This window comes from Marmota monax, unplaced genomic scaffold, assembly GCF_021218885.2.
Source record: "Marmota monax isolate L192 unplaced genomic scaffold, Marmota_monax_Labrador192_F-V1.1 WCK01_AAM20220418_F8-fsc00210, whole genome shotgun sequence".
NCBI lineage: Eukaryota > Metazoa > Chordata > Mammalia > Rodentia > Sciuridae > Marmota > Marmota monax.
This window is the reverse complement of record NW_026695248.1, coordinates 1,171,224-1,196,300: the sequence shown is the minus strand read 5'-3', so window position 1 is coordinate 1,196,300 and position 25,077 is coordinate 1,171,224. Positions and strand designations below refer to the sequence as shown.

Genomic DNA, 25,077 nt, shown 5'->3' with positions numbered 1-25,077 from the left:
TCAGACAGAGCCCTAATATCCAGAGTATACAAAGAACTCAAAAAATTAGACAATAAGAGAACAAACAACCCAATCAACAAATGGGCCAAGGACCTGAACAGACACTTCTCAGAGGAGGACATACAATCAATCAACAAGTACATGAAAAAATGCTCACCATCTCTAGCAGTCAGAGAAATGCAAATCAAAACCACCCTAAGATACCATCTCACTCCAGTAAGATTGGCAGCCATTATGAAGTCAAACAACAACAAGTGCTGGCGAGGATGTGGGGAAAAGGGTACACTTGTACATTGCTGGTGGGACTGCAAATTGGTGCAGCCAATTTGGAAAGCAGTATGGAGATTTCTTGGAAAGCTGGGAATGGAGCCACCATTTGACCCAGCTATTCCCCTTCTTGGTCTATTCCCTAAAGACCTAAAAAGAGCATGCTACAGGGACACTGCTACATCGATGTTCATAGCAGCTCAATTCACAATAGCAAGACTTTGGAACCAACCCAGATGCCCTTCAATAGACGAATGGATTAAAAAAATGTGGCATTTATACACAATGGAGTATTACTCTGCATTAAAAAATGACAAAATCATAGAATTTGCAGGGAAATGGATGGCACTAGAGCAGATTATGCTAAGTGAAGCTAGCCAATCCCTAAAAAGCAAATGCCAAATGTCTCCTTTGATATAAGGAGAGTAACTAAGAACAGAGTAGGGACGAAGAGCATGAGAAGAAGATTAACATTAAACAGAGATGAGAGGTGGGAGGGAAAGGGAGAGAAAAGGGAAATTGCATGGAAATGGAAGGAGACCCTCAGGGTTATACAAAAGAACATACAAGAGGAAATGAGGGGAAAGGGAAAAATAATACAAGGGGGAGAAATGAAGGTCAATAGAGGGGGTAGAGAGAGAAGGGGGGGAGGGGAGGGGAGGGGGGATAGTAGAGGATAGGAAAGGTAGCAGAACATGACAGTCACTAGTATGGCAATATGTAAATCAATGGATGTGTAATTGATGTGATTCTGCAATCTGTATATGGGCTAAAAATGGGAGTTCATAACCCACTTGAAGCAAAGTGTGAAAGATGATATATCAAGAACTATGTAATGTTTTGAACAACCAACAATAAAAAAAAATTAAAAAAAAAAAAAACAAACAAACAAATTTCCACTAAAACACTTTCGAAGAAGATTAAACTGGAGTCACTCTTCCTAATTTCAATATTTATAATGTAGCTACAATAATCAAGGCAGTGTTGAGAGATCATAGATAAATGATACAGAATAGAGAATCAGGATGATTTTAAAAAAACATGCAGACTGAGGTCAATGGAAGAAATAGTCTTTGCAACAAGTGATGCTAGAGCAACTGGATATCTCTGAGAAAAAGTAAACTTCTACCTAAATCTCATACCTTATGCAAAAATCAATGCAGCAATCAGTGCAGCTAGGATAGGAGAAATTGGATTATTCATACATTCCTGTTGGGAATATGAAATGGTACAAAGATTCTGGAAAATTGTTTGGGACTATTTTTAATAAGATGAGACATACAGTTACCAAATAACCCAGTGATTTTACTTCTGAGCAGAGAAGTGAAAACTTACTATTCAAAACCTATATGGACAAGGCGTGGTGGTGCATTCCTGTAATCCCAGCTGCTCTGCAGGCTGTAGTAAGGGGATCATGAGTTCAGAGCCAGCCTCAGCAAAAGCAAGGTGCTAAGCAAGTCACTGAGACCCTTTCTCTAAATAAAATACAAGATAGAGCTGGGGAAGTGGCTCAGTGATTGGATGTCCCTGAGTTCATTCCTCAGTACCAAAAACAAAACAAAACAACATCAACAACAAAAGTATACGTAGTTGTTCACAGCAGCTTTATTTGTTCTAGCCCCAGTCAGGAAAAAACAGTTTTCTTTTAGCAGTCCTTGCTAAAAGATCCATACTATGGGATTACTTCACTATAAACAAAAACAAACTATTGATTCACAATAGTGAAATGATTCTTGGGCTTTGTGCTGAGTAAACAAAATTACATACTCAGCCTGTATGATTTTATATAACATTCTTAAAATGATGAAGTTACATGGATTACTGGTTGCCAAGAGTTAAAGATGAGGAGGAAAAAGATGTAAATATAAAGAGGTGGCAGGAGGGGGATCCTGCAGTGATGGAATAGCTCTATATCTGGAGTAATTTATACATGTGGGAAATGGGGTAGAACAATTTGAACATACTGTGTCAATGTCAAATCTCTGGGTTTAATTTAACTGTAATTAAATTGCAGTTATTGGGGAAAACTGGATGAAGGGCAGAAGAGACTTCTCTGTATTACTTCTCCAACTTTCCTATGAATCTTTATTTAATTCAAAAATAAGATTTTTATTTTGGTTTTTGAGACAGTCTTACTATGTTGCTGAGGCTGGTTTTGCACTCCTTTGCTCAAGCTATCCATCTGCTTCAGCCTTCCACAATTTTGGGACCATAGGTATACACTACCACACACAGCTTTAAAAAAAAAAATTTGTATAAAACTACTGTTGAGGAGCTGGGGATGTGGCTCAAGTGGTAGCGCGTTCGCCTGGCATGCGTGCGGCCCGGGTTCGATCCTCAGCACCACATACAAAGATGTTGTGTCCACCGAGAACTAAAAAATAAATATTAAAAAAATTCTCTCTCTCTCTCTCTCTCTCCCTCCCTCCCTCCCTCCCTCCCACTCTTTCTTTAAAAAAAAAAAAAAAAAAACTACTGTTGAGTTCATGTAGTCTTTCAGAAATTTTATTTGAACTTTCATAACAACCCTGCAAATTGCAGGGATCCTCTCCATTTAACAGATGAAGCTGAAGAGGCTCCTATTTATTTTTCTCTGAAGTCAGATGCATCCCTTAGGTTCATTAAAATATGGAAATTGCTCAAGGTTACATGAGTGAAAACAGAGAATTTCATTCTTAATTGCCAAAGTCCACATCCTTCCTACTACTATATGCTGCCTCTTCTGAAGTGCTTGTGTCTTGAAAGGGCCTCACGCATGCTAGACAAGTACTCTACCACCGAACTACACCTCCAGCCTTCATTTGTTTATTGATAATTTATTTGTTTTATTTACTCATTTAACAATCATTTAAGTATTATGTTTGAAACACATAATGTATGATACAGAAATGAATGATAGAATCCTTTATGTTGCTTAGAATTTAGTGGAAGGGACAGGGAAATAAATGATTTTGATACATCTTATAAAATACTGAGATAAAGCTGAATGAGAGGCTTCATTGGAGCATCTATGGAAAAGGAGAAGCATTTAACCTCTGCTGGTGTAGTGGGAGGTTAACCATATATTTTGCACATCCTTCTTGCTGAGAAATGTAGCATAGTTTACAGCACAAAGAAAATTCATGTAGATAGATAAATTGAAATTTGTTTACCCCACATCCTATAGTTTGTGAAAAAATAACAAAAACTGATGATGAAAATAGTGGAGATAATATAGATAGGAGAAAATAATGAAACAGTAAAAGCTTGAGTTGAGAACTATGAATAGACTTCTACACATGGATTCTGTACAAATTTTGCTTCAGGTGGGCTATAGATTTGGCTTTGAAGTTCTGTGAGGCAAAGACAAACAAGGAAATAGTAATTAAATAGTCCATAGATATTAGGGACCCCAAAAGAGGAATATATTTTCCTGAAATTGAGGACTAAGTGGAGTTTTTCCCTGAGAATTCTCTTAAAGAGTATTCTGTGATATAGAGTGGGTAACATTTCAGTTACTTTCCTAAAATATATTTTAAAGTGAGTTCAGTGAGATTATTTCTTATAGTGTATCTGGAGTTTCACTGTATATACGTTGGAGATGATGGGAAATTTGAGCTGGACAGGTGAGTAGGGCTGGGGTTTTAAATGGCGTTTTTCTTTTGCTCTCAGTGTGATTAGTCATCATAAGGTTACAGTAATTACTCCAAAATTGTGTTTTCAAAGAATTTTTATTATATGGTAGCAGGCCATAAGAGAAGAGAATAGGTGGCTCAGGCTCAGGCCAGCTGTGATAAGAGTTTGAACTAAGTAAACAGCCTTTTTTCTTCATTTTCCCTTCTTATTTTCTAAAAATTCTTAATTTTTTTTGTTTCACATTTTTGATAATTTAAACTCTTTACCTCAGAATCTCATAAATTAGTGTGCCTTACAGAATGCCAAAGCAAGGGTTGGAGTAAAAGAATGACTTTTTATGCTTCTTGGTGTGTATTAGTGGGGTGAAATAGTTGATACTAGGATATATCATTAAAAATAATTCATGACCTGGAGGATATTCTTGATATATAGGGACAAATTGCAAAGTTTACATTTTTAAAGTAAACTTTGTTGTTTAGGATCTGAAAGAAGATCTCTCTCTACTTATTTGAGAAGGTTAAGGTTAGGGCAAGACTAATGTTAGAATTAAGAGATTGGAGATTTAACAATGTTAGATACTCCTCAAAGACTTAGACTATTTCTTCTGATTTGTTTGTTTTTGTGTTTTTACATCTTCTACAGGACACCAACTCTGTGTCTTGAAAATAGTAGGTGCTCAATAATTGACTGTTAAAGAGCTGGGTGCAGTGGCACATGCCTATAATTCCATCTACTTGGGAGGTTGAGGCAGGAGGAGCACAAGTTCGAGATGAGCCTGGCAACTTAGCAAGAAAGATCCTGTCTCAAAATAAAAATATAAAAAGGCGGGCATGGGGGCTGGGGTTGTGGTTCAGCAGTAGAGCGCTCGCCTAGTATGTGCGAGGCCCTGGGTTCAAACCTCAACACCACATAAAAGTAAATAAACAAAATAAAGATATTGTGTACAACTAAAAAATAAATATTAAAAAAAAAGGTGGGCATGTAGTTCAGTGGTAGGATACTTGCCTAAGCATGGGAGAGTCCCTAGATTCAATCGGCAGTACCTCAGGGGAAAAAAATTGTTAAATATGCAAGGGACAAATACTTTGGAAAAGTATTTGTGCCACTATTTTGTCTCATAGATGTTTCTGTTATTGAACTTAACATATTTTCTTCAGTAAACAAAAATTCTCTGAGGGAAGGCATCTAATCTATTTTAGTATTTTTGGAATAGATGGCATAATTTCTGATATAATTGTTCAGTGGATCTAATATATTTTTTTTTCCTTTAAAGGCATTTGGATACCTTCGTGATAGAAAAGCCCCTTTTCTTCACCATTGATGGTTTGATAGTGGGCTGGGAAGGAAAGCTGTGGTCCTCCATAGTAGTCAGCAAACACTTGATTGATTTGGTATTTAGCTTAGTCAAGTAAGTTACTATGTTCAAAGGGACTTTTCTAAAAAGGTAACATATTTTGTTAACAGTAACTAGAAATTTAATTCCAAAGAACTCTTAATGATATTTATTTACATTAGTTTTAAGACTGTGGTTTCTTTATTATACGTTTAAATAATTGGCTCTTTTTTTTGAGTGGTTTGTTAAACATGAATCGTGTTCAAGTCCTTTCTTTAATGAACTGGAAGTTGTCTTAAAAGACATAGGTTAGGGCTGGGAATGTAGATCAGTGGTAGGCATGCACAAGGCCCTGGGTTCTAGCCCCAGGACTGTAAAAATAGTAAATAAATACAAAGATAAGAAAAAGATATAGCTTACATTTTTAAAAAAATTTGGTCTGAAGATGTGACTGTTAAAACCCTTGCCTAGCATGGATAAGGGCCCTGGGTTTGATCTCCAGCATTACAATAAATAAATGGCTAAATTTTTTAAATTTTCACTCAATACTTTTTTCAAGTAGGTAATATATTTGTATGATACAAAGAGTTATACAGTTAAATCTCTTTACCCGGGAAGCAAATCTCCCTTTCTGATTACACTCACCTAGTTTCTGTCCTCAGAAGGAAGCTAAATAAAATTTTTAATGTGATTATTTTCTTTCTAATTATAACAGATTGAAGACCTCAAACAGACAAATCATGGCTTGGAAGAATGCGTTAGGAAACTCTTGCATAGTAAGGAAGTGGTAAGCAGTCAAGTAAACGATTTAACCAACCACAATGAGCATCTTTGTAAAGAATTGATTAAAATTGACCAACTAGCAGAGCAACTAGAAAAAGAGAAAAATTTAGTGGTGGATACTGCCGACAAGGAACTTGAAGGAGCAAAGGTACTACTAGATTTACCACGGTTGGGGTCTTAATTCTCTTTTAGACATGTAATTATTAAATATAATGGAAAAAATGACATTCTCATATTAATTGGAGGCTTTTTAGATTTGACGTTATATTTAAATATCTATACAAAGGGCTAAATTATGTTTCTCACATTTTATTTAAAAATTTTTTGCTCAAGAAGTTTTCTAAGTAATATGCAGTCATTATAACAATTTCAAAACAACAGGAACAGAATGTTGGAAATAGAGTGTTGCTCTCCCTCCCCAATCCTTTTCTCTGCAGAAAAATCCACAAAGAGGTAGATCTATTTACTTACATCTATTCATTTTCATGTACATTTATTTCATATTTAATGAAGGGATTTTACCCAGATTTAAATTTCTCTGCAATTAAACTTAATAATTCATTCTTTGTTGACTTCTGAGTTGTGGCTTTGATTTAGGGAATTCCCGTCATCCCAAGAACTACAAAAAAGTTCTCTAAAATTTTAATCCTTTTTATGGTCTTTTAAAAATTTAGTGTTTCTTGAATTTTATTTTGTTCTAGTAAGCTGTATTGGTTTTTTCTTTCCCCAATGATATGAAGTACCATTTTTAAACAGTTTTTTTAATATTTACTTTTAGTTATAGTTTATTTTACTTTATGTGGTGCTGAGGATCGAAACCAGTGTCTCACATGTGCTAGAAGAGCGCTCTACCTCTGAGCCACAACCCCAGCCCTAAAGTACCAGTTTTTTTAAAAAAATTTTTAGTTGTAGATGAACACAATACCTTTATTTTATTTTTATATTTGTATGTAGTGTTGAGAAACAGTGCCTTACATGTGCTAGGCAAATGCTCTACCATTGAGCTACAAGCCCAGCCCTAAAGTCATTTTAAATAGTACATCCTATGTCTGTGGATGTGTTTCTGGACTATGTGGCCTCTTTGATTAATTTTCCTTTTCTGTGCCAGTACCATATAATTTTAGTTATGGTAGCTTTATGGCATTTTGTTAAACATTATATTTCTCGATTAAATTTTAGTACTCTGCCATAAAATTTAGAAACCAGGAATTTAAGCATAATTATAAAATGAAGACAGTTTCATTTCTCTTGCTGCCTAATTGCTTAGAAGCAAGACACAACCTATTGAACTTTTAAATGATAAATGTGATATTGTGCTTATCTGAATTTTATTTATCACCAAATTTGTAAATTGTGTATGTAATGACATAATTGTTAATATATGTTGTTCCTTAATATCATTTTAACATACCAAGAGTCTGTAGCATATAATGAAGCATATAATTTATTAAATGATCAGACTGAACATATTAATATGGTGTTAGTTGCTATAGTAATTTGAAATATATAAACCTGGTTGATGAACTCTAGGCTTGTGAGTTTTTGTGCAGTAATCTTTCTTTCTTAGACTGTGTAAAAGATAAGACTAAATCAATGAAAAGTCTAATAGTGGGCTATTTAAATACAAAAAGTTTATTACTTTAATGTAAGGACACACCTCTGTCAGAGTCTTGCCTGAAGAAGTCCTAGAAGGACTACTTAAAAGAGTAGATAAAAGAATGGTTTGTCTTCAACTTGTGAATAATTTACCTTCTAATGGATGCTGCTAACATATATGAAGGACATTTAAAAGTAGTTTGTATATTTTAGCATTTCTCAATAATAAGCCTTTAATTTGCCTGTTACTTTATTTAAGAATAGTTATCCTTCATTCACAGTTTAATGGTAAATTTGAGTTCAGTCTTTCTATAATTATAAAAATTACCAAATTGAGGTTTTATTGTTTTCCTTCTTTAAATTAAAAATAAACTGCACTATTTCCAAGACTGAGGGAAGCCTAGATTGGCTGAATTCCCACAACGAGAGTGCCCTTTTTAGAAGTCATCAGTTTAAAGGGTTATTTAGGGTCAGTATTCTTCAGAGAGGGCAAGAATTGTGTCAGGCTGAATTCTCTGCTTTCAAAAGGAAAAACATCTAAAATATAAGAAATATGGAAAACATCTAAAATATAAGAGCTAGGATTTCCTTAAAATATTAAATTCATGAATGGAAATTTTGCCTGGCTCAGACAAGAGTATTTCTGGAATGTTGGATGCGTTTGAGAATTGGAAAGCTATCTGAACTTTCAAGGAAGACCTGGGCAGCAGTTTTGGAGATAGTATTGTTGATGCAGGGAAGATGTAGGAAATTTTAATAGAGGACAAAATGGAAAGAGATGCTTTGAATTCGTAGAATGCCCTCAAATGAGGAACCCTCCAGCCTCAGTAAATCAGTGTCCCAGATAGAATGGGGATTAGGAGATGCATGCCCAACATTGGGGATATGAACATCAAGTGTGTTGTCACCATTCCCACGTCATTGGGTGGGCTATTTAGGTGTATAATCACTGGACATAGATTCCTTGCATAATATGTGGACAGAACTTGAAACGAAAATTTTTAATTTGCTGACAAACAGTGTTTGGGTTCCTATAGCATTGGAGATTTTGCTATAAGTACTAGGAAGTAGGGTCTGAGGCTAAAGCTGCTGTTAGTTTGTCTGGAATTGAGATAGTATTAAATTTATTTACTGGGAAGAGTTTACTTTTGGTCATATTTTTAAAGGTCAACAGAGTTAACATGTTTTGAGTATTATATTAGTTATTGCTCTGTAACAAATTATTCCTAAACCTTAATGGTTTCAAACAGCAAACATTTATATTTTAGGTTCCATGAACCAGGAATTCAAGAGTGGCTTACCTGGGTGGTTCTGGTTCATAGTTTCTCAGGAAATTGTCAAGACAGTGACAGGATGCGGTCTTGGCTTGACTATTCTTGGAGAATTAGCTTCTAAGATGGCTTATTTAGATGGCTATTGGCTGTTGGCAGGAGGCCTCTGATTGTTGCTAAGTGAACATCTCCCTAGGGTTGCCTGACATGTTCTATATGGCAGTTGCCCACCCCTTCCCTAGCCAGTGATCCAAGAGAGATTTTGCCTGACATGTTCTGTATGGCAGTTGCCCACCCCTTCCCTAGCCAGTGATCCAAGGGAGGTAGTGCCACATCTAGTGTGGTATGCTGACTCCAACTTTTGCTAGTATACTATGTAATTTATTCATAAGTGGTTTTTTTTTTTTTTTTTTTGAGTTGTTTATCCCAGCTAGAATGTTGCCCCAAGGCAGGGATCTTCACTTTTTTTTTTTTAAATGTTAAGTGCCTAGAACAGATACATGAGTGCTTATTGTATATTTTTTGAGTGACACAGTTACTATCTGACATATATTTTGACTGTAGTCTTTTTCTTTCTTTTATTTTAGCCCTGGGGATTGAATCCAGCAGCGCTTTACCACTGAACTATATCCCCAGCCCTTTTTATTTTTTATTTTGACATAGGGCCTTGATAAGTTGCCCAGGCTAACCTTGAAGGGATTCTTTTGTCTTAGCCTTCCAAGTAGCTGGGGTTACAGTCATGTGTCACTGTGCTCAGCTTGTTTTTTTCTTTTTGGCTAGAGTATAAACTCCACAAGGGCAGAGATTTTTGTTTGTTTTATTCAGTACATATCACAGTATCATGCATTTAGTAGACAATAATTGAATAATTGTCAAATAAGTAAAATCACTGGGTTATCATTTTTTCATTTGGGCCAGTTATAATTTTATTTTTCAGAGTAGAATCAACATTTTTAATCATTATAATACAAGTATGAGCTTGGACTGTGGCTCAGCAGTACAGTGCTTACCTAGGATGGGTGATGCCTTGGGTAGCACTGCAAAAACAAAAATGACTAGTAGTACATGTTTATTATAAGAATTTAAGTCCACATACAAAAGTATAATGAAGATAATAACATCTGCTCTAGTCACACCTTGTTAGGCATAGATACAATCTGTTTTCTTTTGTTTCTATGTTATTGGTTATATGTTATCCTGTCTTATCTATATTTAGGATGTATGTGTATAAATTTATTTTTTATGGAAAAATGTCCTATTAGATATTCTGTTTTGTTGATTTTTTTATACTTAATTTAGAATGGGAATTTTTACACATTATTTTTACTGGACTCATGTCTTTTTATTGTCTATGTAGTAATATAAATTAAAACATTAGAAATTATCCATTCAAAACTATTCATAAGCTTATCCAAACTCTAAGTTCCAAATAATAGGATCTCTTAATATTTCATAAATTTAAATCTGACTGCCAGACTTCCAGAAATTTTAGAAGAGAACTTTTCTTTGATATAAGGAGGCTGATTCATAGTGAGATAGGGAGAAGGGAGCATGGGAAGAACAGACGAACTCTAGATAGGGCAGAGGGTGGGAGGGGAAGAGAGAGGGGGCATGGGGTTATTAATGATGGTGGAATGTGATGATCCTTATTATCCAAAATACAGGTATGAAGACACAAATTGGTGTGAATACACTGTGTATACAACCAGATATATGAAAAATTGTGCTCTATATGTGTAATAAATATTATAATGCATTCTGCTGTCATATATAAATAATAAAATAAAGTGGAAATGCTTTAAAAAATTAATGAAGAGGGGTGGGGTTGTGGCTCAGTGATAGCATACTTGCCTGGTATGGGTGAGGTACAGGGTTCATTCTCAGCACTGCACATAAATAAATAAAATAAAGGTCCATCAAAAAATGATTAGAGAGCAATAGTTTCAGAAAATTGAAATCTAAAATATAGGGGGTATGTGAGTGAGCTTTTTGTTGCTCACAATATACTTGAGAAAATAAATTTAAAAGGAGGAATTGTTTATTTTGGCTTAAAGTTTCAGAGATTTCATTCCATGGTTATTTGACCTGTTGCTTTTGGACCTATTGTGAGGTAGCATATTCATGGCAGAAGTTCGTGGCATAGGAAAACTGCTCATCTCATGACAACCAGGAAGCGAAAAGAGAGAGGAAAGGGCCAGGATCCTTACATATACTTCAGGAGCATGCCCCAGTGACCCCACTTCCCTGCACCAGGCCTTAACTCCTGAAATTCCCACCACCACATCCCAATAGCACCATTAGCTGGGGAATAAGCCTTCAACACATGAGTCTTTGAGGAAATTTAAGGTCCAAATCATAAGAGCAGGCAAGATTAGGACACATGGTATTAGAGAATAAAATCGGGGAAGTTGATGAATTGAAAAATATGTTCATTAAACTAATAGGCTAACTTTCAGCAGAGAGCCTTATTGCCTTAAATAAAAACTTGGTCATTCTCCTTTATGAACATATAGTGTAGACATATGCTACATATATGACTATAGGTGGCAGTGCTTTAAGACTTGGTAATAAGTTCAGTGTCGCAGGAGTGATACAAAATCTATTAAGTGGATTGAATTGAACTAAGCTATTTAAAGTAGTTTTGAGGAAAAGGCAGAATCTTCTAAATGGTATAATTTGAGGAAACTTTTTTCCTAATCATTCTTTATAGACTTCTTATTCAGAATTATAACTAGTAGTAACATTTTGTTCTAGTTCATAGGGAGTAATTTGGTAAAATATAACTCATTATTATTTTATATAAAACATTAGGTGATTTAAACTCTTTGTTTCATCCTAGGTTCTTTTACCGTTAAAGGTTGGTAAATACAGGGGTGGGTTACCTTTTTCAAAAAAAAATATTCACTGTTTTTAAGTGAATTCCTGTTTTTGTTTTTTATGCTCTTCCTAATTGAATCAGCTTAAGTATCTTTAACATGAATTATTTCTAATTTTACAGATTGAACTCATTTGCCAGCAAAATAATATAATAGTATTAGAAGATACAATAAAAAGGCTTAGATCTGTAAGTACACTTTTTGAAAATATATGTAAGGAATCATTTTATCCAGTTAAGTAACCTACAAAAATAATTGTATATACATCATACCTTTTGTAAGCTATAAGAATTTTATTTTTCAAAAGTCAGCACCCCAGGCTGGGGTTGTGGCTCAGCCATAGAGCATTCACCTAGCATGTGTGAGGCGCTGGGTTTGATCCTCAGCACCACATAAAAATAAATACATAAAATAAAGGTATTGTGTCCAACTACAACTAAAACAAATATTAAAAAAAAAAATCGGCACCTATTACTGGGCCACAGCAGTATCTCCATCTGAAAGAGCAATGCTTTTCATTGCTCCATTTCATCACTACTTTCTTTCTTAGAACAACTTTTGGTTAGTTTTTACTAATGACTTTTACTGTTTTTAAATGTTACATAATGGCACTGAAAATTTTAATTTTTAAAATATAAGATGAACATATTAAATTTTTTATTGCCTTTGGTATTATTTTTAAACCATAAATTGTTTCATTTCTTTTATTTTTTTTTAGTACTGGGAATTGAACCCAGGGGCACTCAACCACTGAGCCACATCCCCAGCCCTATTTTGTATTTTATTTAGAGACAGGGTCTCACTGAGTTGCTTAGCACCTTGCTTTTGTTGAGGCTGGCTTTGAACTCTCAATCCTCTTGCCTGGGATTAAGGCGTGTGCGTGGCCATAAATTGTTTCTTAATCTCAAATGTTATGTTTGATTTATATGACAACATGAAATTAAAATTGCTCTTTTTAAATATTTTAATCGTATCCTTTAAAACATTTTAAAAACTTTATAGAATGTTTGTAATTTTCTCCCAAGAAAGTATTGATAAAAAAAGGTAAAAATATTGTAAATGTTTCTAAATGTATTAAAGTAAATCAGAATTCATGGAAGTGCATTTGAAAGTATGTAATATTCAGCATCCACTCAATTTATTCATTCTTTGATCAATTATTGAACAAACTAATGTGTTAAGAGTAGCATGTAAAGTTTTTTTTAGAAGCAAATTAATTTTATTTCTAAGACTTATATTAGGTTTTGGATATTCTTGGTATTTCTGCCTTTTTTGTTACCATTTTTTCTTCAAAATTAGGAGTATTTTTTTAGTCAAATAAAAATATAGCACATCCAGTAATGGTGAAAAAGAAAACTGTCTAATTGCATTTTTAAACCTATTGATGAATAGTTTTTTAAATGTTCAGTTTTTTAATACCAAATTTAATATTTTTAAGGATCTATTTGTTTTCCTTTAGAAAAGTATGCTATAGTTTAGCTTTAAATAATTACCTAATTTTTTCCTCCTTGGCAAGATAATTTTAGAGACTGAAAAAGCACAAAATAAATCTCCTTCTAGACTTGATTCCTTTGTAAAGACTTTAGAAGCAAACAGAGATTACTACAAAAGTGAAGCTCAGAATTTGAGAAAAATGCTCAGAAGTAGATCTAAAAGTCCAAGACGCCTGTCTCCATCTTCTCGGGTAAGTTGGAAACTTATAAATATTTTGAAGTTTGTTACTCAAACACTGACTGTTATTCTTTGGTTTACCTAATCTGGGAATACTTTGTTTTGATTTGGCATGAATTATTGTATCACAAAGATTGGGAAAAAACAGGTTTCTTTGAAGGCAGAGTGGACAACAATATTGGTTCTTTATTTATTGATGGTTAGGAGGTAATTAGACAAATTTGGAGCAATTTGGGATGAAACTGTTGTAAAAGGGAGGTGACTTTTGTTATTTATTCTTCACTATTTCATTGAATAGTCATGTTTGTATAATAGAGATTGTGTACTATCATCAGCAGCACCTTTTTATTAGTTCCGTATGTGAAAGAAGAACTTCACATTCTGTATAATTGAAGGGTGCAAACTGTGATGTAGAGCTTTTGAAGACAACAAGAGATCGTGAAGAACTTAAATGCATGCTGGAAAAATATGAGCGTCATTTGGCAGAAATTCAGGGTAATGTCAAGGTTCTTACATCTGAGAGAGACAAGACCTTCCTTCTTTATGAACAGGTAAACTTATTTATAAATAAGCAAATTTTATAAGTAACAACACGTGCTTTTAGAGGTATATAATTTTTTAAGTTCTATGAAGTACATAAACCTATCAATCAAATTAATTTAACCAATATTTGGGAATTATGTTCTTAAGATATTCTTAATGAACGGTAACATATTTCTAGTTTTATATGAGTACTCACATATACTTATACCCTCTAAAAGATTATATACATGTGTAAAAATAGTCTGATTTTGGATTAAGAAATGAGGCTAGGGGTTGGGATATAGCTCAGAGATAAAAAACTTGCCTAGTATGCATGAGGCCTGAGTGTTGAATCCCAAGCACCACAAAAATTAAAAAAAAAAAAAAAAGAAAGAAAGAAAAGAAAATGTATAATGATAGGATTTGGTGACTTCAAGGTAAAAAGATCAGGATTTGAGTGTTAAATACTACATTTTATTTTGGGAACTGCCGTATAATTTACTTAATTTCAGAGAGTAAAATCACATTGTAGTTTATCTCTGTCTTGTTGCTTAAAAATGCATAGCTTTTGTGAATCAGATGGCTTTTTTAACCCCAAACTGTTAAATCTTATGAATCACAACATAATTTCTGTTAGTTACTATGTGCAGAGTTCTAGGGTTACTACTCTAAAGGATAGAAAAAAATTTTTTCTATAAGCCTGCAGTGTAATCATGGAGATAAAAGTATATAGTGTTTATTTTTGTTGTTGTTACTATAGGGTAAGTGGTTTGGATGATGTTTTAAGAAATAAAAGAAGTAAGAATTTTTAGTTAGGGTGATCAAGAAAATCTTTGTAAGATGTGGAATTTCAACCCTGGAGAATGAATGGGGCTTCTATTATCCTGAAAGGGCCAAGGAGGAACATCCAGCCTAAAAGAATGGTATGAGGCAAACGATAAAGAGAAGTAAATCAACAGATAACTAGGTCAGCTTAAGACTAGAGCAGATTGTATTTGTTAGTGAAGTAAGAGACATTAAGACTTGAAAGGAATATTGAACTAGAGCAGGAATCTGGAAACTTTCTGAAAGGCCCAAATAGTAAATATCTTCAGCTTTTCAAGCCTTGTGGTCTGTATTGCAACTGTTCAACTCTGTTGTAGGTGAAAACAGCTGTAGATGATACATACATGAATAAATTGAAATTATAATAAAACTTTACGGACACAGAAATTTGAATTTCACATTATTTTTACCTGTTATGAAAAATTATTCTTTTGCTCCCCAGCCATTTATTTAAACATGTAAAAAAATTATTAGAAATAACAAATGGCCAATGAATATATATGAAAGAAAGTTTAACATCTTTAGCTATCAGGGAAATGCAAATCAAACCTACACTGAGATTTTATTTCACTTCATTTTAGTATGGCAGTCATCAAGAATACAAATAGTAAAAAATGGCAAGTATGCGGGGTGGGGAGGAAAACTTATATGCTGCGCTTGACCCGTGTGGGCAGCTGAATTTAAGGTCGCTCATGTGAATTTCCAGAGACACCAAATAAAACACAGACACACTTTACCTTTAAACAAGCTTCAGGAGGGCTTCTCCACTATCAGCCTCAGGCTCCCCAAATGGGACAGCAAGAGAAAGTCACGAGAGGCTGGGGAGAGAGCAAGCACATTCGGAAATGAACTTTTATTGGGGGGACCCTATTCTTAGAAAGTTCCATCCAAAAAAGGCCAGAAGGGGCAGGGTTAAGGGACAGGTGAGTATAATTCAACCCAAGGGGTGTCGCCTATATCTGAAGACATGCCCTCAACTTTCTGGACCAGAATAATGTCCAGGTCACTGCAGAATATAGTGACTGGTCAAAACCTTTCACTTTAGGATGGAACGTACGAATCATTCAGAGTGGCTCCTCACACTTATACATTGATGATAGGATTGTAAATTAGCACAACCACGTGGAAGTCAGTATGGCAGTTCCTCAAAAGACTAGGAATGGAATTACCATATGACCCAACTGTACAACTTCCCCTTATTTATTCAATAGAATTGAAGTAAGCTTACTATGGCAATACATGCATACCTATGTTTATAGCCACACAATTCACAATAGCCAAGTTATAGAACCAGGATAGGTGTCTATCAACAGATGAATGGGTAAAGAAAATGTGGTATATATGTCATTTTTAGGAAAATCGATGGAACTTGAGATTATTCTGTTAAATAGAGCAAGGGTTGCATATTTTCTGTCATATGTGTAAGCGAGAGGGAAGAAAAGCGAGAAAGGGGCATTGCTCTTGAAATTAGAAGGGACACTGGTAAAACAGAGGCAGGAGATCAGCGGGATAAGGAAGAAAGAAAAAGGAAAACTGGGGAATGAAAGTGACCAAATTATGTTATGTTAATTTACGAATATTTCATGATGTCTTCCACTATTATGTACTATTATAATGTACCAATAAAAAATTAATTAAATAGAAAAAACATTCCTAGCTTATAGATCTATAAAATCAGGAGGCAGGCTGTATATTTGGCTTTAAACTCTATATAATTTGCTCACTTCTGGACTGTGATGGTAGAGGCTATCCCACAGACCTAATTATGGACTCGTACTTTACTTTAAAAGCAGTGTGCAGTTTCTTACTTTTAAAGCAAGAGAAATATGAGCAAAAATCAGTTTTAACCTACTGGCAACCTTTTATTATCTTACACATAATCTTTCTGTATTTCTATTTTTATGTAACAATTTGTCTTTTAAGAGAATTAGAGGAGACACACACACACACACACACACACACACACACTGTGGACTCCTTACAAGACTGTTACAATGTGCATGCACAAGACATTTAAGGACGTAGTGAGGGTGCCATCAGTAGAAATAAATACAGGGACCAATATAAGAGACATGAAGGAAGACTTGACAAGATTTGATTTTAGAGACAGAGATACTATGGTAATATTCACTAAACCAGTATTATGTGTGATTTATGCCGATTTCAAATTTATTCCACAAATGAAAATAACTGAAATTCTTTTTGAATGACAGAATTGTGATAATAGAAGAACTAAGAAAGTCATTGGTGGTTTGAGGAAAATTGTGATTTTGTTGTTAGATGGAGCAAAATCATGGTGATATGATCAGGTAGTTACTGCCATCAGTCAGTAAGAAATATAGGATTGGAGAGGGGAAAGAGCAGGAGCTGATATGTGGCTCTAAAAGTCATCTTCTTAGAGGTAAGTTCTGAGCCTCATGGTAAATGAAGTCTCTAAATGTGAAGGCTCTACACAGCATAGTAAATTAAGTCTCCAAATATGAAAGCTCTTCTTAGACAGATATCCTCCCACCCCCATAATCTACAAGAGGCAAAGAGGAAACTTTGAAAGATAAAAAGGAAGACAAAAAACTAGGGTAGAAGTTGTTACAAGCACAAGGGAGGAAGGAATCTCAAGAGAAAGGTTATTAAAAATAGTGTCAGATGTTGCCAAAATATGAAGAACAGGAACTGAGAAAAGGCTATGAGATTTGGTAAGTTCAGTAGTTGAAATTCTGTAGTACCACAGGGATGGAACACAGGTTATACTGGGGTGAAAGAGTGGTAAGGAACAATTGGCAGTGGGTACAGATAGTACTGTGGGGGGGGTGGTGTCAAAGAGACATGGCCTGGTAAATGGGACAGTAGGATTAAGTGATAGGTTTTCAAGATAAGAAACCCTTGTACATGATTAAAGGTGGGGGAGACAGACAGTAGAGAGGACACTGTTCAAGTTGAGAGGAAATAATTATAATTCAGTCAGGGAGCTATAAGAAGGCACTTTAGAATATGAAGTCTGGTGTTTCTAAGGAAGACTTAGCTATGGAAATTGGAAAGCCATATATCTTTCTCTGAGACTTGGAGACTAACTGAAAAGGTAGTGATCCCAATGAAGAAGAAAGAAGATAAGGAGACTTACACAGTGAAGTCTCCTCTTCAGGTGTGCAATAGATTTGGGACTTGGAGGTCATGAACAAATGTTCAGAGAGTATTGTGGGCTATTGGGAAGGATTGGTGGGCTTTTCTGTCAGTGTAGAAGTAGCCCAGAGATGGAAATGGTATATACACTTGGAGACAGAAACACTATGGCAATATTCACTAAACCAGTATTCTGTGTGATTTATGCCATTTTCAAATTTATTCCACAAAATAGATAAATGGAGTATATTAAATATATTTCTTAGCAAAACCTTCTCTGTTGCAATGACTTGGCAAAGACATTATAAAGCAAACTCCTATTTCAATTAATTGACTTGCATTTATTTGTATAAATGTATTTGAAAATAAAAATGGTAACATTTCCTTACTGAACAAATATTAATATAGGCTTGCACTTTAACCAGTTAGGTATAAGCTATATTATATTTAGTTTAAAGCTTGTTTTAAAAAATTCTATGTATTTGAATAATAGGCACAGGAAGAAATTGCCCGACTTCGAAGGGAAATGATGAAAAGCTGTAAGTCTCCAAAATCAACAACAGCACATGCTATTCTCCGGCGGGTAGAGACTGAAAGAGATGTGGCCTTTACTGATTTACGAAGAATGACCACAGAGCGAGATAGTCTGAGAGAAAGGCTAAAGGTTTGGAATAGTTTTATCTATCTGAACATGTGTGAAACACAAAAAGATTGACACTAAAAGCACTTTATTTTGTCTGTTTTTTTAAACAGATTGCTCAAGAGACAGCATTTAACGAGAAGGCTCATTTGGAGCAAAGGATTGAGGAGCTGGAGTGTACAGTTCATAACGTAAAAAAAAAAAAAATCACTTGGCTAATAACCTCAGTGGCTTTAAAACCCTTCCTTTTTTTCCCTTTGTTCAGAGAAGTTATTTTACTTATCTAAGATAGCGTTTATAGTCCTTAAGGTGATATGTATGATGTAAACAGTCACTTTTTACTTATTTCCTTCTGAAAATGTGAGTAAAGTTTTTTGTGTTAGTTGCAAAGTATTTTATTTAAAAAAAAAACTATTAGAATGTGTTCTCAGGAATTTTAGTAGCTTTACTTCCTTATTTTGTTAAAGATAATATTGCTAGATATGAAGATATAATAAAGAATTTGAGATGCTATAAATAGATGTTATGACTATAAAATCAGAATTAAGAGAATTTGATTTTTTTTCACCAAGTTTAATTGAGTATATTTATAAAATTATCTATAGTTTTGTTATAATAAGTAAAAGAAATTAGAAAAATTATGTTTCTTTTCATAATCCTGCTTTATATGTGTAATTTATTGATGTTGGGTAGCAAATAAATCCTTTTGCAGATAGTGTGCATACTGTAGTCAAACTGAACCAGAATGAAAAATGTAGACTGATATGTTTTATTAGTCTTTATAAAAAGGCTACACAATGATTTGCTTTTATTCTTACTATTCTATACCTTATTCATACAATCTTCCATAGCATTTAGGTCTAATCTGATCATCACATTAAGTAAATTTTGCCATAAATCTGGTTTGTACAGAGGGAATATGTCTCTGCAGGAAGACTGCTCTGGCTGTTTTCTTTTTTTTTTAGCGAAGACAGTAACTTTGTCATTCTACTTGTTAGCTTGATGATGAACGTATGGAGCAAATGTCAAATATGACTTTGATGAAGGAAACCATAACCACTGTGGAAAAAGAAATGAAATCACTAGCAAGAAAAGCAATGGATACTGAAAGTGAACTTGGAAGACAAAAAGCAGAGAATAATTCTTTGAGGTAAATTAAATTACTATTAAATAACTAATGGTTTATAGTGTATGTTATAATGAAAATTATTAAATTTTATTTCTGAGAGGATTATTATGAAGCAGCTGTAGAAACCTCAGGACACATTGAATGATTTCCCCAAGATCAGAGACTGTAAATGGCACACTTAACTGGGAAGTATACTTCAAGTAATATTAACCTTACATTTGGGTAATGCCTCAGCTTATCTGAAATAGCTTTTACAAAGTCCTTCCGGGTATTGAGCATATTCAATTTTGGTATTCAATTGTTTAATTTGATTTAATAACTTTACATTCTGTTCTGCAGTATGAACAATATAAAAAAGCATAAAGCACAGGTTTGATAGTAGCTTAGAAAAGGTGGTTTAGAATATCGTGAAAAGTCATAAAGAAAAATAGGATCATGTGGTAGAACTTAATTAATTGAACGTTGAATATATCACCTAACTCTTCCTATATATTGGTAGAGTAGCAGAAGAAATATCAATTAAAGTAGCCCATAGGTAATATGTATGTGAGAATATATTTTTGAAAGACTTCTATCTTAGCGGTTTTACTTTTAGTATTTGTTGATGTGAGAAATAGAGGTTGTACAAATTCAGTAAGTTTGAATTTCAGTACATCTGTGAATATTTGAAAAATGGTGGTTGATATGATTGTGAAATATATTATTAAATCCCAGTATGTCCTTAATCTTTCCATGATCTGTGGCGCATTGATTGGAGTTGCTTGTCAGGACAGATAAATATTCAAATTCTTTCCCTTCCCTTTTTAAAAAACATTTCCTGCTTATAAGAGTATTGAAAACTCAAATAAAATGAAAGTAATAATAAAGCAAGAAAGACACAACAAAGAAAACCTTGCAAAGTAAAGTACTAAAAAATTTAAATCACTCCCATTTTCATAACCCAGGGGAAAATAATTGATACAGAACTGTTTCGAGCTCAAAATTGGTTTGCCTGCATATATTTCATAGCTTTCTGTGTAATTGAGATCACCTTTGTATAGTTTCATTTTTGGCCATTTTCATTTAATCATTTGCCATAAGCATTTCTCCATGGCTTTAGACATTCTTTAAAAGCATTTTAGTAGATTACATGCTATGATAACAGATAGAGGTATAATAATTTAGGGAGCCAGATGCAGTGGATGCTCGCCTATAATCCCAGCAGCTCAGGAGGCTGAGGCAGAGGAGGATCGATAGTTAAAAGCCAGCCTCAGCTACTTAGCGAGGCCCTAAGCAGCTCAGTGAGACCCTGTCTCTAAATAAAGTACAAAAAAAGGCTGGGGATTTGGCTCAGTGGTTAAGTGCCCCTGATACCAAAATAATAATAATTCCTAGTACCAAAAATAATAATTTGGAGGATTTTTTGATGCATATTTGTCCTAAGAGTTTTGTTAAAGTGTAATTGACATACCATAAACTGTACCTTCAGTTTGCTAAGTTTTGACCCGTGGATGTGCCTATAAAACTCACCACAGTCAAGATAGTGGCCTATCCTTTACTCTCAGAAGTCTCTCCTGCCCATCTCTAATCCTTTATTTACCCAACCAATCCCCAGGGAACCACTGATTTTATTTCTGTTATGGAGTTTTTTTTTATTTTCTAAAATTTATAATACATGAAATCATACAGTATGAATTGTTTTGTCAGGCTACTTTCAATAAGCATGACTATTTGAGATTCATTCATGTGGCCATATGTAATTAATAATCCCTTTTGATACTGAGTATTGTTCCATTGTATGGATAGGTATGTAGACATTTGGGTTTCTAGTTTTGGGCTATAACAAAACTGCTGAGGACATTCCTAAGTAAGTCTCTGGGTGAACAAATGCTTTGATTTTTCTTGGATTGAAATTTCTAAGTCATGGTATGTTTCACTTTTGGAGAAGCAATTAAACTGTTTTCCAAAGTGGTTGTACTGTTTTATTTTGCATTTGCACTGGCAGTGTATGAGTGTTTCAGTAGTTACATATCCTCACCATCATTAGAGTACATTGTCTTTTTAACTTTAGTGTTTCTAATAGGTATATGTTATGATTTTAATTGGCCCTTCTCTAATGATTAGTGATTTTTCAGCATCTGTTCATGTGTCTATTTGCCATCCATATATCTTCTTTTGTGACATATCTCTTCAAATCTTTTGTACACTTTTACTGAATTACTTAAGTAAAAGTACCTCTGTTTTAGACATAAAGCCTTTGTCAGGTCTGTTTTGCTGATATTTTCTCCCAGTCTGTGGCTTGCCCTTTTATTTTCTTAACATTATCTTTTAAATAGCAAATATTTTTTATTTCAAATAATTTTGAAGAAAGGTACATGTATTTTGTGTTCTTTTTAAGAAATCTCTGTTAAGGCTAAGATCACTGAGATTTTCTCCCAGTGTATTCTCCGAGTAGTTTTCTAATTCTAGCTATGATCTATTTCAAGTTAACTTTTGTGTGTGGTGCAAAGTGTAAGTTGAAGTTCCCTTTTTTAAAATTTGCATATGGATGTCCAGTTGTTCCAGCACCATATTTAAGTGTCTGTTAATGTTAACTATAAGAACAATGTTTTGCAGCAGATCTTGTATTCCTACACTTCTGTGTCCCTTGAAGAGCACTGCTCACTTCCCCTCTCTCCACCCACTAGCAACTACCTTTTAGCTTTTCTTTTATAAGTGAGGCATTATGCAGTATTTGTCCTTCTGTAACTGTGTTAATTCACTTAACATAATGTTTTAGATGCTCATATATATGTATATTGATTTGCTGATTTTGTTGTCTATTTATGTTCTCTTGAGCTGCCTTAACTTTCTTAAAGTAATTATTTTGAATTCTTTATTAGGCAGTTTGTAGATCTCCATTTCTTTGGGATTGGTTATTGGAAAATTATTGTGTTTTTTTGGTAGTGTCAAGTTTCTTTGCTTTCTTTGTTCCTGTTCCTTTGGGTTGAAGTCTTTACATTTGAAGAAATAATAACCTCATAGATTTTACAGACTGATTCCAGCAAGGGAAGATCTTTACCTACAGGTTGGTGCAAGGGTGCTCTCTGGATGCAGTGTAGCAGCTCAGCCTCTGGTGAGGGCACAGTGGTATAGTCTTCATGCAGCTCTGTCAGATGAATTTGGTGTCAACAGAGGTTTCAGAGGTCCTCAGCAGCTGAAGCTGTGAATGTCTACAGCAATGGCAAGGGCTGTTGCAGTTCTTCTGATCTCGTTGTCTCCTTTAGGGAAGTTGTGCCCAAGGTATCTCTCTTGGCACTGGTGTCCTCTGTGTGGACACTCATGGGATGGCTTAAGGGCCCAGGTCCAGTGCACAGCTGTATATAGCTACTGTTGCTCTGGGAATGGAGATTCAGACATGTCTGCTGCACTGGTGGCTAGTTTTTTCAGAGTGACTGAGGGACTGGAATTCAGTACATGTGGAGTAACAATGGCTCTAAGGCCCAGCCATCAACTAACTCACTATGGTGGTATCCCAGATATCTGAGGCATAGGTGTATGAGGAGAAGTGGCAGAGGAAGCACATGCAGAGGGACTGTGGCATCTGGCTCTAGACTGAAGTGGTGGTTCTGGTGTCTGAGATGCAGGCATGCGCAAAGCATCTCTGGTTTGGGACACAGGCAGGTTAGGTAATGCCCTGTTCAAGGGCTGCACAACATTGACTCCTTCTTGCGGGTAGGACCGTATCAGCTTCTCCCTCTCTAGGGGGTCTATGGTAGATATTCCTGATAGTTTATTTCCATGGTGAAAGTTACCAATGACCCTTGTAGAGCAGGCTACTGGAGACCATGGTGGCATCCACCACATGGCTAATACAGTGGCCCCTGCCTTCAGTTGTTCTAGCCACCTCCAGATGTCTCAGGTATACTCATCTCCCAGGAATACTTTGAGTTGTTCTCTCTTTTTTTGTTTCCATCATATTGCTGTTGGTTCTTAATTGGACACTGAACCCTTCCTAAAATATTTTCTTTCATGGATAGCTATCTGGTTGTTTCTTTGTGGTAAAAGGTGAAGTCTGAGCTCTCTTCTCCCATCTTATTGATGATACTTCTCATATCTTTAATTTTTTGAAGAGACTTCATACTGTTTCCCATGGTGGCTTCAACATGTGCTTCCCCCAAACCCAACAGTGAACAGTGCTCCAGTTTCTTCCTCACCAAAATCTGTATGTAGTTTTTCTATTGTTTGTTTGGTTTTGGTAGCTATTCCAATGAATTTGAGGTAGTATCCTACTGTGGGTTTGATTTGCATTTCCCTGATAATTGATGATGTTGAGCACCTTTTCATATACCTGTTGGTCATTTGTATGTCTTTTTAGAGAATTGTCTATTCAAGTACTTTGCCCATTTTTAAAAAAATATTTTTTAGTTGTAGATGTTCACAATACCTTTATTTTGTTTATTTAGTTTTTTGTGTTTTTTTTTTTAATGTGGTGCTGAGATCAAACCCAGTGTCTCACACATGCTAGACAAGCGCTCTACCACTGAGCCACAATCCCAGCCCACTTTGCCCATTTTTAAACTGAGGGGTTTTATGTAATTATTTTGCTACTGAGTTGACTGAATTTGTTATATATTTTGGATATTAGCACTTTATCAGATATGTGGTTTCCAATTTCTTCCATTCTTTATGTTGCCTTTATACTCTGTTGAGTTTTAGGTAGTTTCAGGTAGTCTAGTTTCACTTGCCTGTTTTTGGCTTTGGTATGATATCTAAGAAATCATTGCCAAGATCAGTATTATGAAGCTTGTCCTCCTTTGTTTTCTTCTAGGAACTTAATGGTTTCTGTCCTTCTGTTTAAATCTTTAATCGGTTTTGAGTTGATTTTTGTGTATGGTAAGATAAAGGTCCAATTTAATTTCTTGCATGGGGTAATCAATTTTCCCTGTGCCACTTGTTGATGAGACAGACTTCTCTTACTCCATTGTATATTCTTAGCACCCTTTTTCCACCCTTAGCATCATGTTATCATTGATAAGTAGCTCTGAAATATGATTTGGAATTAGGAAGTTAATTATAACCAAGTTTCACAATGTATTAAAAAAAAGCCTGCTGAGAACTTTATTGGATTTGGGGAGATAAAATGATATTGAGCCTTCCCACTCATAAACACAGTATCTCCATTCATTTAGGTCTCTAATTTCCCAGCAGCGATTTGGAGTTTTTAGTGTACAGATCTTGCACGTCTTCTGTCAGATTTATCCCTGTGTATTTCATATTTTTATGCTATTATTAATGGGGTTTTTTATTATTTTATTTGTTCTTTTTAGATATACAGGATAATAGAGTGATTTTGACTGTGTGTGTGTGTGTGTGTGTGTGTGTGTGTAGTATGACTTATTCTATTTAGGATTCTATTCTTGTGTTGTAAATAATGTGGAGTTTCACTGATCATGTATTCATATATGAACAAA

General features: G+C 34.7%; 1 protein-coding gene across 14 annotated transcripts in view; it reads left to right on the top strand.

The window, feature by feature from the left end:
- Positions 1-25,077, top strand: part of Tsga10 (testis specific 10) — a 114,134-nt gene that overhangs the window by 20,986 nt on the left and 68,071 nt on the right. For 10 of the 14 annotated variants that reach the window (XR_006850919.2, XR_006850918.2, XR_006850917.2 and 7 more), the window contains exons 3-9: positions 5,931-6,146; positions 11,864-11,929; positions 13,258-13,425; positions 13,808-13,963; positions 18,370-18,540; positions 18,630-18,707; positions 19,515-19,666. Coding sequence is in view for 11 of the 14 variants with exons in the window: in XM_046440333.2 (XP_046296289.1) it covers positions 5,931-6,146; positions 11,864-11,929; positions 13,258-13,425; positions 13,808-13,963; positions 18,370-18,540; positions 18,630-18,707; positions 19,515-19,666 (1,007 nt within the window). In the remaining 3 variants the exon portion in view is untranslated. Of the gene's footprint in view, positions 1-5,155; positions 5,291-5,930; positions 6,147-11,863; positions 11,930-13,257; positions 13,426-13,807; positions 13,964-18,369; positions 18,541-18,629; positions 18,708-19,514; positions 19,667-25,077 lie in introns of those variants that run through there. The other 4 variants (XM_046440338.2, XM_046440331.2, XM_046440339.2 and 1 more) reach the window with 4 other exon arrangements.